Source organism: Gasterosteus aculeatus, chromosome X (assembly GCF_964276395.1).
Source record: "Gasterosteus aculeatus chromosome X, fGasAcu3.hap1.1, whole genome shotgun sequence".
Classification (NCBI taxonomy): Eukaryota; Metazoa; Chordata; class Actinopteri; order Perciformes; family Gasterosteidae; genus Gasterosteus; species Gasterosteus aculeatus.
This window is the reverse complement of record NC_135698.1, coordinates 8,954,045-8,971,113: the sequence shown is the minus strand read 5'-3', so window position 1 is coordinate 8,971,113 and position 17,069 is coordinate 8,954,045. Positions and strand designations below refer to the sequence as shown.

The window sequence follows — 17,069 nt, the reverse complement described above, 5'->3', positions numbered from 1 at the left end:
GTAAAATGTTAATATTGGCTTGTGCAGTTTTAATCTTTAACCTATCTGTATATTAGATACAAATGGTATGCATCTCACCTGCTCAGCCACACTGTTGTTATTTGAGTAATAAATAGTATAGTGCACAATGATTCCATTCGGTTCATTCGGAGGCAGCCAGAGCAAGGTGACGGAGGAGGCAGTCACATTTTCAAATGTCACATTCTGGGGGGGGTCAAATGGTTCTGAAAGCCAGGGAGCACACGGACACACATTGAGTTACAATATGACACAAATGCACGATAAGTCGTGAATGTGAGGATGACCTATTCCGTCAAAATCCAGCACCTGCATCGATGGTGGTAAAGCTGGTGGACGTCAGCACTCCTCCATCTCCCAGTCGGGTCCAGCTGGAGATAGAGGCATTGTAGCGACTCTCCGAGTCTCCATTAATAACCACTGATGTCTGTGTCACGTTCTGCTGCAGTTCAATCGTCTCATTCCTAAAAAGAGAGCAACCATTAATGTTGCAATGTGCTCTTTTTTTCAATAGCTATTTTTAAACCATTCTTTTAGCTTTTCAATAGAGTCACACAGTCTCACACAGAGAGAGAGAAGGAGATTCTAGACACTCACCAAACTCTGACAATGTAGTAGAGTATGTCTGAATTGGCTGAAAGTGGCGGTTGCCATGACAGCTCTACCTTATAGTCTGACAACTTCCTGGCGGTGAGGAATTGAGGGGGTGTATCTGGAGCTGAGCAGCAGAAACACTTTCAAGTGAGATAACACAAACAGGAGTATGGCTCATCAAAGGAGAGAAGTAATGAGGAATAAAGATTTATTTGCATTGGGGATAAAGGAACCTCATATAGCCCCTCAGGAACGTGGTAGAAAAAGACATATAATGCGGCCCTGAAATGAAAAACGAGTTAGTTGATGGATGAACGTGGCCTGAAATACCTGTGATGTAACATCATTAGACTACTCAGGAGGAAAAGACGAAGGAGGAAGTCAGATTTAGTAAGTCTCCCTTTGAACTCAATCACGACGTGGTCGCGCAGTGTCCTGGAAGTGAAAACCAAACCTTCCCCTCTCCCACCCGTTTCGCTCACCGTCCTCCAGCGTGGTGATGTTGAGCTGCTCGCTGCTGTAATTTCCCGGCCCCACGCGCGTGTGTGCTTGCACCGCCACGCGGTAGTGAGCGTACTTCCTCAGATGCCGGATGTGGATGTAGTTGGTAGGGGAGGTGAGGTTCAGGTAGTGGCTGGAATTCCTCAGTTCCAGACTGTAGTGGGTAACGACCCCGTTAGGCAGCAGAGGCGGCCGCCAGGTCACGTTCACTTCACTGGGGCTGACCGACACGTACGTGACGCCATACGGAGGACTGCCGGGGACTGAAGACAGAACACACTTTCATTCAAACCTGAACGGCAGATATTGTGTAGTGTATTTGAGCACATGGGCGGGTGCAGCCGTCAACGCACCGTCCTCTCCGGACCGCAGGGATAGAGTGTCTGAAGTTTGATTGCCGTGGCCGTATCGGGTGTACGCCTTCACGGACACGTTGTAGTAGGAGAATGGCCTCAGGTTCATCAGAGTGACTGTGTTGGAGGACGCGTTTATTGACGCAGAGTAGGACTCGTTCTCATACCGGACCTCGTAATGTTGGATGACTCCATTGGCTTTTTCTGGTGCCGACCAGGCCAATGTGGCGGCGGAGGGGCTGGTGTCAACCACAGAGAGGTTGGCGGGGGGCGAGTCAGGCTCTGAGGAAGAAAGAGAAAAATCATTGACCAAAAAGATATAGCTGCCCTTGCATCACATCAAATATTGATGGCTTAATAACTGCTGCATATCAAATATCCTATTTCATTTCCCTGATATTCATTCACCGCCAGCAAAAGGGCAACAAGATTTAACTGGCTTTACAGACTTAATGCCTTCGGCCTCTTTCTTAAGTTTGACTGAACAGTTTTAATTCCATTCAGATAATCAATGACAGCCATTACTAAATTCTTGTTTCTTGCACTCATATTCCAAAAAATGCCGTACGAAGTGTGTGTAAAGTTCATACCGTCCTCTAATGTGAAAACGAAGATGTCGTCTTCCTCCGTCAGCGAGCTCTCTCCCACGGCTGTAGACGCCGCCACACGTAGCTTATAACCAGTATACTTGTCCAAATCTATATATGGGAGGAGATATTTACCGTCAGATCTGTCTCATGAGGATGGTGATAATCACAATGACTGCACAGAGCTCTGCACAGAAGTCGGTTGCTCTACCTGTTATCAATATGCTGGTGCTGTTAGTGAACCAGTCAAGTGCCTGATAACTGTGCAGTTTGACGCCATAGACGGTATAATGTGTGATGCGCCCATTGGGGTTGAGTGGTGGGACCCAGTTCACCAGTATGGAGGTGGAGCTGATGTTTTGATAGGACACTTCGAGCACTGAGCTAGGGACTAAAACACATACAGACATTGTTAGGGAATCTGAATGCTTTTACGTTTTGCAGGAATTATTATAGTTAATGGTTATGTAACATACCCATAAACATGGGGAGGGCACTTACTGTGAGTCACTTTGGATAAAAGCAATCAGCTAAATATAATGTGACAACTTACCCTGCTCGCTTGTCTTCTCGGCGATATCCGTTGCGGGACCCTGTCCCACCGTCGTGGAGGCGGTCACCCTGAACGTGTACTCGGTGAAGGGATTCAGATCCGACACCAGGTAAGACAGCTCCTCGGACAAGAGGTCCATAACCTCCTCTCTCACCGCTACGCCTGCGACATGTATACAGGCACCGATGGAAACACAAGACCAAAACGCACACACACGACCATAGGATAAGCAACACATATTGTATCGAGGCCTGCAAGAAGTCGATGCAAGCAGTGTTAAGGGGCCGGCACTCTCTCACCTGCTGTAACAGAAGCTGCTGCGCTGTTACGTGTTAAAAAGTGTCTCGTAACTGATGTGTCACGCGTGGACAAGCGGAGCTGGCCCGGGGTCGGGGTCAAAGCAGACGAATCTGAGGTCAAATCCCCAGCACGCGATTGCTTTGTCAGCCAAGGCGGAGGTGTAGCAGGCGGCACAGAGGTAAGAGGGAATGCAGAGTCAGTAGACTGAATGTTCGGGAGCGAAGCGGAAACATAACTGGTAGCGGGCTTCTCGGTGAGCACGGAGTCAGCGGTTGGTTCAGCATCGGCCTGAGCGAAGTAAGCAGCACTTCTTTGTTCAGAGTGTGTGCGGCTGGCCGCAGTGGCAGGGGTCAGCGTGCGGTGTGAAACGGAGGCCGTGAAAGTCGGCGGGGATGTGACCAGACTGAGATCAGCGGATCTCTTACGCCGTCCCAGATTGTTACGGACATCAGAGGGAAGCGTCGCGTCTCCATTCAAACCAGTTGTATTCTAAGGGAAGAAAAATGACATTTTATAGCCTGAAAGGATTCTCACTCATTTTGGCTCATTGGGCTTTAAAGCAATGTCTACTTGATCTAGTAGACAGTGGACACTTTCATATTGTGATTGAGGATGTTTTTAAAAACGGTTCTAATGGGTTGCACAGGCGTTTATTTTTTTTTAACTTCAAGTTCATGCAAAGACCGTCATTTTTCATCCGAACCTTTCAACTGAAAAAGGCTAGAATCAGAACAGCGCTATACTGTAATGGGATACATTCATGGTGCCTTATAGAGGCGTAACACGGTACCTACCATTTTTGCAGAGAGGGTGATGTCCTGCAGCAAAATGTCACCAACGAGAACCTGCACTTTATAGCTGGTGATTGGACCGTTGGGTTGAGCAGGCATTCGCCAGCTCACAAGGATTGAAACGGAATCTTTGGCTTCAGCCATCAAGTCCTGCACAGCACTGGGTGCTACTCGGACATGGAGCCGGAGAGAATCAGACACCAGACAGAAAATCAGCACGTATAGGACTTTGTGTGTTTCAGAAACATCTCTGTCTGCAACGTGTGTTTAAGGGAGTAAGTGAATTCATTGTGCTTCATTTAAAAGCAAAACCCCGTTCATTAGTAAATCAGTTTATGAGTGGTCTCACCTTCGGGGGGTGTAACTACATCTTCCTCCGCCGCCGGACCCACTTCCCCAGCGGCTTTGGCTCGGACGGCCACCGTGTACCTTGTGTAGGGGGTCAAACCAGTCAGAGCAAGCCGCGTGTCTGCTGTGCTGTTCTCATACAAATATCCTGAAATGAATGGGAAATTGAAAACGGTATGGATTTCTATCCATTTAGAGTGTGAGTCTGCATATGCTGTTTATGTTTAATAACCTGTAGGTCCATACAGGTAGAGCACGTAGGTGAATTTTCCTGTGATAATGTTGGGAGAGCCCCAGGACACGGAGATCGATCTCGACGTCATGTTCAATACGAGAAAGTTTTGGGGAGGGTCTTCTGGGGCTGCCATAAACAATGAGACATACAAAGATTACTGCAGGCAGTACATATTGCAACATCTTAATATGCGTCACAAATTAAACGATTAAATTCTGCCTCTTTCGCCAGACCTGATTCTGGCATGCGGACCATGGTGGAGGCTATCTGTCCTTCTCCATCAGACGTGAAGGCAGACACCTCGAACAGATAGGCGGTGTAAGGTCGCAGTTGATCAACGCCCACTGATATGGGCACACTCCAGGAGGCCGCGGGGGGAATGGCGGAGAGGGTGATGAGTGAAGACGACGCGGTGATCTCCAAGGGGCTGAGAGTCGCTCGGGACAGGATGTCCGCCGCATCCTGCGCATTGGAAATCATATATGATGTACAAAGAAGCATTATTATATAAGAAATCAAATGAACAATAACACTGAGGAGGACCGAAGGTGTCAGTGTAGTGCGTTACATTGCAGTGAGGCAGCGCTCCGATCATGATGTCCTCTGCATTGACCTCCAGCGTGCGGACCGTCTGCCCGGTACGAGCGTGTTTGGCTTTGACGGCAAACTTTGTGATGAGACCGTTGATGCGGTGCGGCAGGAACCAGGTAACCATGACAGAGGTGTGGTTTTGAGCGAACGCGGTGAGGTTTGTCACCAGGCCAGGGGCTGCAGGAGATACACACACACACAAGTCAATTTACACACAGTCAGACAAACAATGGTCTGTATACGCAATTACTACTTCAGACTTTGACATCATTGCGTGCATCAACACCCACGGGACTCAGCAGTCTTTATGTAAATAGATTTGCTGAAGGCTCCTGTTCCAGCTGGAGATATGGCTGCCACCTACAGCGAGAGAGAGATGGTTTTACTTAGTCATTATTCATCAATTAATGTCCCTGTCAATGGGAAGTTATCCGATCCAGATTAAGTGCTTAATCACTGTAAGCAAAAGGAGATTCAGTGTTCCTTGTAAAACAAGATCAACGTTGATATAACATTATACCTCTGATAGTCAAGACTATGTAAACAGATATTCAGCCTCTGCATCTTTAATCTTCTCAAAGATTTAAACTATAAATCAAAATGAAAGATAAATAATTCATGACAATAAATCAAAATAAAAATTGTATTACTAGGCAAAAGTCGGAATTAATCTAAATGCACAATAATGACTGATGCATAGCTAAATATATCTTGAAACATCTATTCTCAACAACCTTTGACGTCAAGTTTGTCAGCAGGGCAGGTGCTGCAGAAGATGCACACCCAAATCAATCTGATATGTAGCAAAAATAGAACGTGTTTTAAACACAGTGTTAAATGGGTTTTGGTGGGGGAGGGTTATAAATGTTCCATTCGAATACTAGAAAATCAACACACAGAGGTTTATGCCCAGAGAGCAAAAAACCCCAGCATGGTACAGTTTATTGCAAAATAACCTACTCAAATTGCCCCCCCCCCAGTAGTAGTACTACTACTAGATACTACCAAAACTTTACAGTATCTACAATTAATGCAGCTCATGTAAAATAAACATGAATACAACTTTTATTGGTCTGTCAGCTCAGCTTTTTTCACGGCTTGGTGTTTTGGCTGAAACACTCCAAGGTGGGAAGAAGTAATACGATACATGCACACAAACTCATAGACGCGTGCACACACATACAGAATGTGCAGCTCTCATGATGTGGGTCAGTCCCACAGAGTCCACTGGTATAAAGGTCATTGTGGGTTGATGAATTCTGAAAACTAATAAGCATGATCACATTCAAGCTCAGTGACAACAGACAGTGGAAAGAACCTTGGCTGATCCATAGATCTGTTTACCTGATTAATAATGAAATCAGGACAGATCAATTACCAGCATTCAGCCAGATCAAGAGAATAGTCCGGCCCCATTGTGATCTGCCCGCAGGAGAGTCCAGGAAGATCGGACTTTCTGTTGCTTATTCTATTCATTTTTAGACTACTTTTGATGCATCAAATGTATTTTTGCTATGGCTATATATACATATATATATATTTTTTTTTTTCCAATTGTTTCATGTCTCATTCCGTATAAGCGAAATGAGTTCAACAGGGTAAATCCCTACCAGCTGCATCTTAATGGTCATAAATAATGCATCCTGAGTTGTATATCCTACCTCAATGTGGTATGTGGACCCTGAGGTAAAGTCAGTTAGCAGGGTTTCAGGACCGTCCAGGTACTTGGTCACCTGTGTGAAGGTGGTATCTGGGTAGGGACACACCTCCTTGTACCTACAGGCAGAAAGTCACTTTCAGAGCTCATTGGTAAAAGATGTACATTCTCTTCAATGACAGAGAATATACTCAACAATTGTATTCAATGCTACCTCTACTTTTTATGTTTTAGAAGGGACATTTTTCACATTGTTTTTCTTTTTTATGTATCAAAACAAATCAACTTTTTAAAATGTATTTGTTCTAAAACTTCTACAGGGAACCTTCATCATGAATTGTTTGAGCAAGGCAAAGCTCTGCTTCTAAGTGGAAGAGGAACCGCTGCCTTGCCGGAGTCTAAGCTTAAGGACCTTCTGGTGGTCTTGCATTACTTTTAATTTTAATTTTTTAAAGCGGTTTCTCAATAACAACAAGCATTAAAAATGATTTTACAGGAATAGAAAATCTTCTCAATAATGGTCTCATTTATATAGGTCATATAAAGGCATTGGTGTTGAATTTAACCAGTTAAAAGTTCTTTATAATATCTCTGTTGCTAATAATATTAATAATAACTTGATTTTTCATCATTTAACTTGTAATGAAGCATTTTTAGGACTTGACTTGAAAACACAGCAATGGACTCATTCCCCTGCGTGTAATACACTGTACACAAAGGTACTTAGAAACCAGGAGTTAAATGTTAGACTAGAATTTCGATTTCCTTATACACTAAGATGTCTTCTGTATGAAATTCAGTATTTAATAATTGATAATTATAAACAAAAAGTATCCACTTCTTCCCTATATTGGCATCCCTCTTTTTCTCACATTTTATTTGAATATTTGTTTATTTGAGACTTTATATTTTCCTGATCGCAGGATGAGTTAGCGCCTCATTTTTGGTTGCAACTATAATTTATTTTATTTTATTCTCCTGCATTGTGACGTTGACACTTACAGCCTTTGTGGAGCCACACCTAAACAAAAGAAAAACATTTTTTTTACTAACAACTACTTACCTGATGACATATCCGTCAACATTGTTGGCATCAGATGGCATCGTCCAAGAGAGAAGAATACCATTGGAGCCCACAGCCTCTCCTTCGAGGCCTAACGGTGGGCCAGCCACTGGAGAAAACCAAATGTTCAAGTGTGTGAATGAGACAACAGAGCAAAAGAGTGTCTCTCCACAACACTAATGTGTTCAACACCAAAAAAACAGCAAAAAAACAACACACATATTTAGCTAAATACCTTTCGTACATCAAAATTCAAGACTGCACAGTGCCACAGTCATTTAAAGAATAGCCGTGTTGTCTGTGGGGACTGATCCTCCAAGCGTCTTTTTGAGTGTGTCAATTAGAGTGCAATTGAGGCCGCACTCTGATGAATAAGCCCACACAGTAGTGGCATTTCAATGACATTCACCGGAGAGCCATTCATCCTGCGGTTCAAAAGCCCAGTCTTAAGTTACCGAAGAGAAATTAAACACACACCAACTGTACTAATCTCGTTCCTTCTATGTGTGCGCGTGCGTGCGTTTGCAATGAAGGACTGAATTAAACAGCAGAGGGCAGACAAGAACCTGATGACTCTTTATTGGTCAAAATCTATAGCCGTTCAAAGGACGGTGAACAGCGTGTGTGCGACTCACCACTCTCGTTCGTATTGATCATGCGGCTGACTCCGGGGCCGATGTTGGAGGAGGAGGCTGCTGAGACCGTCACACTGTATCGTGTCCCCGCAGTGACATTTACCACATCAGCCTGCAGGAAGCAAAGCATGTTTACTTTTGAACTGGATGTTAATTATCAATGTCAATAAAAGCGTGTTTAAAATAAAAAAAATGATTTCCCAAAGGTGATAATTTATCGTACATTGCTTTATCTCTCAATTGAAATGTATTACTGCTGGATTTGGCAACAGTCCAACTCTAGATATTCTGACAGCAGATCTTCATAATTGTGAACCTATAATTGGACATTTTAGGCAATCCTTTTTTCAGTGCTTTCGGAAATATAAACAGAATATATAGAGATGATATGTATTTGTTTTAAATTTATTTTTTCAAATAGGCTGATCCAATTGTTTCAAGCTGTCAGAACTGCACAAGCATTCCATGTACACACAAGCTTGGTTGGCAATTACTAGTGTAGAACAGTAAAAAATAAAGCACTCCTCTGACAAATCTCCCAAAATAGAGCGCGGTATAAAGCTAAATTACAAAAAAATATGTAATAACCTAAAGGGCGCTCAGCCTTCCGTATTTCATTATGTAGCGAACTAAAATATCATAACAAGTCAATTTGACAGCTTGTTGTTGCATTTTTGTCTCGGAATATATTTTTGCAACAGAAGAACCGAAGAACTGTGCTGCAGTCATTTTGCGTTAATACATTTGAACCTGTGACATTAATATGTTTGCATTGTGATACACTCATACCTGATGTTACATACCAGAAATATGATAAACAGTCTCTAGGTGTGATATTTCTTAACATCCGAGCTTATAAACATCTAAGTGCACATCGATGTCCGATATTGATGTTGAATTCTTACCTGTGAGTGTACCTGTACGAGGCAGAGTGTGAGCAACGTGACGAGTGAGGAGAAGGCCATGCTGGTTAGCAGAGTTAGCTTTAGTTGAGGCGCAGCAGGTTAGAAGTGTCGCCAGTGGAGCTGCATCCAGTGTTAGGGCAGTAATGGTTAGCAATGGTCTGCAGGTAATCTGCAGGTAATCCACTGGGGTGAAGACAAATGCCTCCACGCTCTACCAGCTGGTTAGCGGCATGAGTAAAGGTCACAGGGTTAGTTGTCCAGGAATTGGATATTAACCGCTCTTGGTCTTGAGGTATTCCAAAATGTGTGCGGCAAACAACGCAGGTGAGTGAATCCACTCATTAGCACGGGGCTAACATTCTCCCTGTGGTCTCTCTCTCTCTCTCTCTCTAGGGAGAACTCCTAAAGCAAATGAATGATTCAGGCTTCAGCTTATGAAGCCAACTTAATAAATAATGAGATTGATTACTCAACCCTGTACTCTGTGCGCTCAGTGTGTGTGCAGGTGTGTAAGGTTACATTTTGGGGGTATCTGACACCTGGCAGCCGGGCAGAGATGGCCTGGGGCGGGACGTCTCTGGTCGAGTGGGAGGAGGGACAAAGAAGCTTACATGTTTGTGCGTGCATGTGTACGGTTGTGCAGATTGAACATCTAGTATTATAACTCTGCAGCACGTCGCTACAATGCCACCTCTGACCGCTTTACGGCTCTTCATAATACTGCGTGTTCTGCTGAAGTCCACTATGGTGCAGCCGTCGTGATAACTTTATTCGGTGTGTCCGTTCAGAGATGCCATTTTTTTTCAAATCAAAGAAGAGCGTGTGAGTTTCACTGAGGATGCGTGTGTACCTGAATGTATCCATCACCCGCAGGGTAAACTGTGACCTCTCCCTGGTTTGGTAGAAGGTTGACTTGATAATGATCCACACAACCAGTCGCCTGCTTCCAAAGTAGCGAGAAAGCGCGCGCAGACACGTTGGCGAAACGCATCCCTCGCACTCGTGCTGGCACTTATAAAAGGACAAGAGAGGCAGGAATAGAGTGAGAGAGGGGGAAAAACAAAAGACATCGAATTGGCGATGGGTAAATGCCTTTGTAATGTCATCTACCTACGGTCACTGTCAGAGAGGCAGCGATCCCCGCTGACACTCCTCTGACTCTCTCGGCGCTCACGTTGTAACTGCAGCCGTCCACCAGTCCCGTAACCACGGCAACCCGTTCCTCCTTGGGAACGGTGTGCGTTGTTGTGCCGGAGGTGTTGGTCACAGTGACTCTGTGAAACTCAAACTCTCCAAACGCACTGTCCCAGCTCACCGAGACAGAGGAAGAGTTCACGTGGCCTAAATGAAGAGCGCATATTCCTGCCGGGCCTGAAATATGCATCAAGGAATCACTAACAGCTTTTTATATCTTTCAAAACTCCCTGAAATGCTGTCCTGAATATTCACAGGTGTGTTTCTGTATGTGTGCGTGTGTGGATGAGTATCTCTTACGTGTGCTGAACTCTCGGTGGACTACCGCACTCGTGTCCGAGCCGAGCACACTCTGCAGGCTGACACAATAGTCTGACCCCGGGATCAAATCCCTGATCTCATAACGTGCGTCCAGGACAAGAACCTCAACCCACGATTTCCTGTCCACAGAGCGCAGGCCAAAAACAAGCTGAGAAAAAGTAAAGAAGTTTGAATTACCATCTGCATAAACCTGCCACTTTCTTCCCTCAGTGGATATTGTGTGTGCATGTAATGTGCTTGGTCATTCTCCCTGGTCCTCTACTGGGGTCATACATCTTTAAAGGGCTGGTAACCAAATCTGCGGTGTACCGACGACGGTTTCTAAGTAACCAGCTTAGTGCAAAACACACGTGGCCTTCTCTGTCCTTTGAAAAAGAACATTTTGAGGAATATGGCATTGCGATGCAGTGAAGTGCATGTCTTACCCTGTACCCCTCCACCTGTCCTGGCGGTGGCCTCCAGGTTACAAACACTGATGTCAGGATCTGCTCTGAAAGAGCCACATCTTGTGGCGCCTCTGGGACTGGAGACAAGAACCCCGTTAGCATGGGACTCCATGATAGGTCTCATAATCACCCTCAACGGTCACTATAGGCAAAACACGTGTGATAGATATTCTTTAAACACTTCCCAGGTTCCCTTTAAACAAACCATTGTATTATCATTGCATCATCATTGTAAATCCACTGAATAAATCCGGTGTCTCTGTGCCGTACATCGTTTCAAACGACCAAACTATTTTGGTAAAATATTATTAGTGAAGAGAAATAAGGCTGAAACAAGTTAGAAGAGGAAAACAAAACAAACTCTATATTTTTATATAATTTTTATATTTTATATTTTTATATATAAATTTATATTATTAATCTGAGATGTATGTTCAGTTGTATTGGCATATTTCAGCTCTCTTCGGACTTGACATTTCCTGCTACAATCAATTTGTGCACGAACTAATTTCTGTCTGTCTGTCTCTCTCTCTTTCAATTACTCTCTCCACTGTGGGTACTCACAACCCATATTGGGTCCTAAACTGTTAAACTTACTAGTATGGAGGCTCAGAGTTGCAGGTTGACTCCTTCTTTCTCCGCTGGTGTTAATCACTTCAATTGTATATTGGCTTCCACATGCGAGTCCTTCAAAGCTATGTGATCTGTGAACGCACAGCTGCAGCAGTCATTGTTTTCGCACGCACAAACTTTGAGTAATCCACGTGGCACTGCGACTGCGCTCTGTTGTTTTTATTTGGTGACACTGACCTGCCCTCCCGATGACGAATGATCAGCTCTTGACTGAATGTTCTGTTTTTGATCGACAGGAGGAGTTTACTTGACACACCGCGGACCACACTCCACTGTACACGTATGGATGATGTGGTTTTATTCGCAAGCCACATCGTCACTGCGCTGGGGGCTGCCAGGTAAACAAACACCCACGTGGTTAGTAAAAAATAGAAAGACTGATCGGCGTTTTGTATGCGTGCACTTACCTGCAGTGATGTTGATGGTGACGGGGGAACTGTCTGAGAAGGACTCCTTCTCGGTCCGTACTGCAAAGTGGTAGAATTTCCCCGGAGTCAGAGAGGAAAACGTTGCACTCTGACTGAACACCTTCTGCACCTGTAGCACACAAATGTTACGGACTGGTTTATCCACAGGGAGGTTTGATTCGGATAAATGGGTGGGTGGGATGTGACATAGTAACCGTCGGGTGGGTCATCAGGTGAACTGGTCCAACAGACTTTCAGGTCTCGTGTTGTGTTCAACGCCACCAGACCAGTAGGGGCCCTCAGCGCTAAGAGGCACAGAAGAGTTATTTTGTCCTCAGCGAACAGTAAAGCAGAGTTTGCATTACACAACCATCCAGGCTTTTTGTTTGGATAATTACATAGTACATTGTAAAACATCTCAAACTTATCCACTTTGGTTGACCAGTACATTTTTTTATGAATGCTTTTTAGATAAACGGCCATCACAGAAACCCATGACTGGACCTCTGATCTTAATTACAATCACTATACATTCACAGTATTTATCTCTAAAGGATGCCACTTCACTTTTGTCACCTTTCGATGAGGCACAGTTGCATCTTGGATGTACCGTATGAGTAATTAAGACACTGGTGTAAATAATAAAAATGTGGCCGTTTAATTGTCAGTTTCAGGGCCCTGATGTTGTGATGTTGTTGGCTGGCTGTGGCCCGTCATAGCTTACTCCCCTGCAGTAGAACAGAGGCAGCTCTGCTGTGGAAACATGCTGTGACTTACCGGTGTGTGCAGTTACAGGCGCTTGTCCACAGCTCTCTATGCCATGCTGGGTGACGGCGTGAACTTCAACCCCGTATTTCCTGTGAGACTCCAGCCCTCCGATCACAGCGGCGTATGCCTGCAGCCCACGAGTGTCGGATAACCTGGAGATATTGGTCATTCCAACTAATCTCACTTGTCCTGAAGACATGTTCACACAGCGCACCACAAAGGTTCGTCCAACCCTCAAGTGTCCACCTGTCAGCATCCAGTGGACACTGATCTGACTGGCCGTACTGGGGCCGAAAGTGATATTTTGAGGGGGGAGAGGTCCTGTAAGAAAGAAAAAAAAAAACGTTAAAGTTACATCTGTTACCATATGACGTTGCCTGAGGACCTTGCGGCTGTCAGCAGACTCACTAGTGTACGCAGTTAGGGTTTGTCCCAAGTTCCAGGTGGAACCGGACGGAAGAGAAGCTAGTAGGGTGAAGGAGTAGACGCTCCCCGGAGACAAGCCTGTCACTGTGACCTCTCTGGACGAGAGGAATATGGGTACCCGGACAATTTTTCTGATACCACTCAAGCTCTGTGTCTGCTTTTTGTCCTCTGACTTCCTGATTCTATGTCCTTCGTCTTGACCCGACTGTCCATCTGCCTCCTCTTGGTACTGGAGGAATATCTCAAAAGAAGAAAGATTGAGAGAGTTCAAGGGTGAGAGTTCACTCCAACGAAGCAGCACGTGTTGCTCTGTCACCTGAACCAGCTCGAAGGAGAATGTTTCAGGCACAGGAGGAGCTGTGAAAGAGCAAGACAAACATTGGGAAACAAAGTAGGGAAGAAAATGGTCACAATTAATATGGTATGGGCTACTTAAAAGCTCTACTCTGAGATTTAATAATAACATGGGTTTTGAGTTAGGACATGTGAAAATAAAGATTTATTTTGGAGACCATGCATGAATGATCTACAAATTGTGTTAAATAATGGATGCACAGTAAAGGCCATGTGTTACAAAGGAAAATTAAGTTATTTACTCTGGAAGTGGCAGACGAAGGGCAAAGGGATGCGACAGAAGAACGGAGTGAGAAAGTATCCTGGGCCTGTGGCATCCTTCTGAAGGGCAAAACAGTCCGTCTGATTGTCTGGCAGTAATGACATCACAGAGCTTGTCAAGTTATAGGCTGAGCCATCAGACCAGAGTGGGTGCCCCTCCTCCTGTGGGGTAACAAAGAAAAAAAATTATTTGATTGGTTTTGAGGAATAATCTGTAAATTACAAAATGCTGCATTATTTATGAAGATTCACAAATGTGACCCATTGTGAGAAACATCGACAATTCTGCAATGTAAATGTAAATGGTATGAGGAGAAAGAAAAGCATCCTATTTTATCACTCTTTAAAATTAACCGTATTTATTAAAAGGTACCTGCTGGTCATTAAGTCCGGTCCACAGCAGCAGCAGGTTCGTTTTCAGCAAATGAGAAGATATGAAATGCAGATCTTCCACGGCCTTCAGATCAACCAGGTGACTTTCAGCTGCCAAGCCTCTACAGGCGTGCCGGGCGGCAGTCCAGGTCAAACCCGTCCTCCTCACGGAGTAGCAGCTTCTCCCTCTGGCCAACCAGCCAGTGGGGCACTGAGCTGGAGACGGTGGTTATCATCGACAGTCGTTTTTTAAGGCAGATGATCAAATTGAGGCCGTATGATGAATATACTGTGGTTAAGCACATAAAATACCTGTTTCAAAAGCAACGCTGAGTCTCTGCCTCAAGGTCACATCCAGGTGTTTCAGGAATGTAGTGACCAACACTTTGGCCTTGAAGCGCGTGCCGGGCTGGAGACCTTTCACCGTGTACTGAGACTCTGATGCGTTCAGGTTGAAGATGTGGGAGACCGATTGCGTGCGAGTGTCGTATAGACTCAAGGAGGACAGGGTTTGTTCTTTGTGAAGTTTCCACACCAGGAGAGCAGTAGTAGCCGTGCTGTGTACATTAAGTGAGGACACAGAGACTGGAACTGCACACATATAAAAAGAGGGAAAGGGTAAAGATGAGATTAGAAGCCATTACATCAAACTCTAATCGAGCATCTTTTTGTTTCTACCTCAGGAAATTGGTATTCAGAGTTCACACACACTTACTGAAGAGAAAAGACTTTTTATCAAGTGTAGTATCATTTATGCTGGCAGTCAGTGAGATGTTATATCCCGTTGGGTTTTCAACCAATCGTAACGGCATTTTGCACTCGTGCACGGAGCATGCTGAGCGATCGATGGGCCCCACGTGCACCTGGAGAGAATGTGACCATTCATTTAGATAGAAAAACAAATAAACTCCAATGAAACTAGACCAGAGTCGGCATGCCATTGTTCTTACCAGCTGGTTAGTTGCAGACCTGCAGGTGACTGTGTAGGCATCAGAATATTTTGTGGACGGGAAGGTCTGAAATAGAACTTCAACCTCAACAGGCTTTAAATGCTGCTCACATGTCAGCGAGACAACCTGAGAATGTGGAAAGTAACATGGCACGGTGGTTAACCAAGAGGGTTTAGATTCATGCTGACACCAATAACAGTGTTAATAAGAGCCAACAATCTTACCCTTCAGTAAAGAAAACGTCGTTGGTCAACACCATACGAGCGCAGTGCAGAGCACGGACATTAAAGTGATCTAACCAGTGCCATTGGTAAGCAACTAAATTACACAAATGCATTAGAGGGAGTGTCGAGAGACTCGGATTACTACACACAATTTAGCAACTTGAAAAACAGTTACAATACACCTATGGAGTTCCATAAGCATGATGGATATTCTCTTACCTGACACAAACTAGCAAGTAGCCACAGGCGCTCTGTTCCACCCATTGCAAATGTCCCTCCGACTCATCGAGCGGTCACTGATCCACCGGGATGCTGTGGTTTCAGCCACTGGTAGGTTCGTACATACAGCACACGCGTCACAGAACATCAGCTGTGGAAAGTCCCAAACTATTTGGAGTGAAAAAATGTTAACTGTAACAGTTGAAACCTTGTGGATTGTATATTCAGAGCTATCTGAACTCGCTTTACCTCGTTTTCAAGCCGAGCCTGGACTTTGAATTTAGCGCTGAGTCAAAGTTCAACGGTAGTTTCCTCCGAGAAGCAAACCCTTATGAGAAGGACGAGAGGTCTCAGGGTGAGGAGAGAGAGAGAGAAAGAGAGAGAGAGAGAGAGAGAGAGAGAGAGAGAGAGAGAGAGAGAGATGTACGAGTTCAACCCAATTTCTTCTGGCTTTGTTGGGATAAGAGCAGTTCGCCATGGCAACCACGGGGATCGGCCCCTCCAGAACTGGGCTGGTGAGGCGAGGTGAGGAGGGTATCTGGGGCGTTCTGAGGGGAAGGAAGAGGGATAAAAGAGATCTGGTGGCGCTTAGTGTTAAATTGAGATGTGCTCAGTGGGCAAAGCCACCAGGCTTCATGCGTCTGGCCGGCCGACAGCCAGCGAGTCAGTCACGCCAGACCGGTCTGAGATGATATTTTCTTAACCTCCAAAATAAGCCTTGGCTCCAATCTGCTCATAACGGAGCGCAGTGGTGAGAATGGCTTGGCTTGGATGTGGGGTGCGGTAGGAGCAATGGCCCATGTGGAATGGCAGGAATGTGAAAGGGAGAAATGATGGACAGACGGGGAGTCTACTGAGGCGTTCTGTTATGAAGCGGTGACTCCCACAAAGCAATAAACTCCGAGCGGACACACACAAACACATGTCAGCACTACAAATGCTGCATCGGCGTGAGAGCGTACAGATAATTTGAACCTCGGGAGTGTGTTTGTAAAGGACACGTTGTGGGTCATGAGGTCAGCCGGTCTTCAGCAATAATTCAGACTAAGACACTGTTAAATCTTTTTATTCCCCTACTTTAAAGTACAGCAACTGTAAAAGCCCCATGGTCACATTAAACCTTTCCAAGGAAAAAAGCTTCACACCGCACTCATTTGTTCAAAGGCTAAATTTGAAGCATGTACAGTATTTGAACCCAACAGCAGTCATGAATGCAACAACTTCTGTGTCATTATTATAGCGATTGTTGATACACGTTAGGATAATAGGCTAAGGGCCACCTGAAAGCACTAGATAGAAGACTGCGTTGGAACAGCAGCTATTGCAGAAATGAAAAACTGAAAAGTGCAGACAAAACTACTTC

The 17,069-nt window shown here is 44.9% G+C and overlaps 1 protein-coding gene across 1 annotated transcript in view; it reads right to left on the bottom strand.

The window, feature by feature from the left end:
* The window catches only part of LOC120808875 (phosphatidylinositol phosphatase PTPRQ), a 30,008-nt gene extending 13,932 nt beyond the window's left edge, over positions 1-16,076 (bottom strand). The window contains 35 exon segments of the mRNA XM_078083000.1: positions 79-224; positions 328-482; positions 616-736; positions 1,095-1,376; positions 1,467-1,748; positions 2,057-2,164; positions 2,265-2,444; positions 2,607-2,883; positions 2,886-3,395; positions 3,701-3,864; positions 4,047-4,193; positions 4,278-4,406; positions 4,514-4,742; positions 4,849-5,048; positions 5,162-5,231; positions 6,533-6,647; positions 7,592-7,700; positions 8,227-8,338; positions 9,982-10,142; positions 10,242-10,502; positions 10,626-10,794; positions 11,072-11,169; positions 11,690-11,796; positions 11,903-12,056; positions 12,133-12,256; positions 12,289-12,437; positions 12,910-13,221; positions 13,309-13,683; positions 13,923-14,103; positions 14,315-14,529; positions 14,626-14,904; positions 15,029-15,176; positions 15,264-15,389; positions 15,707-15,874; positions 15,956-16,076. Coding sequence (XP_077939126.1) covers positions 79-224; positions 328-482; positions 616-736; positions 1,095-1,376; positions 1,467-1,748; positions 2,057-2,164; positions 2,265-2,444; positions 2,607-2,883; positions 2,886-3,395; positions 3,701-3,864; positions 4,047-4,193; positions 4,278-4,406; positions 4,514-4,742; positions 4,849-5,048; positions 5,162-5,231; positions 6,533-6,647; positions 7,592-7,700; positions 8,227-8,338; positions 9,982-10,142; positions 10,242-10,502; positions 10,626-10,794; positions 11,072-11,169; positions 11,690-11,796; positions 11,903-12,056; positions 12,133-12,256; positions 12,289-12,437; positions 12,910-13,221; positions 13,309-13,683; positions 13,923-14,103; positions 14,315-14,529; positions 14,626-14,904; positions 15,029-15,176; positions 15,264-15,389; positions 15,707-15,751 — 6,240 coding nt within the window. The 5' untranslated portion in view covers positions 15,752-15,874; positions 15,956-16,076.
* Between the last annotated feature and the right edge of the window lie 993 nt (positions 16,077-17,069).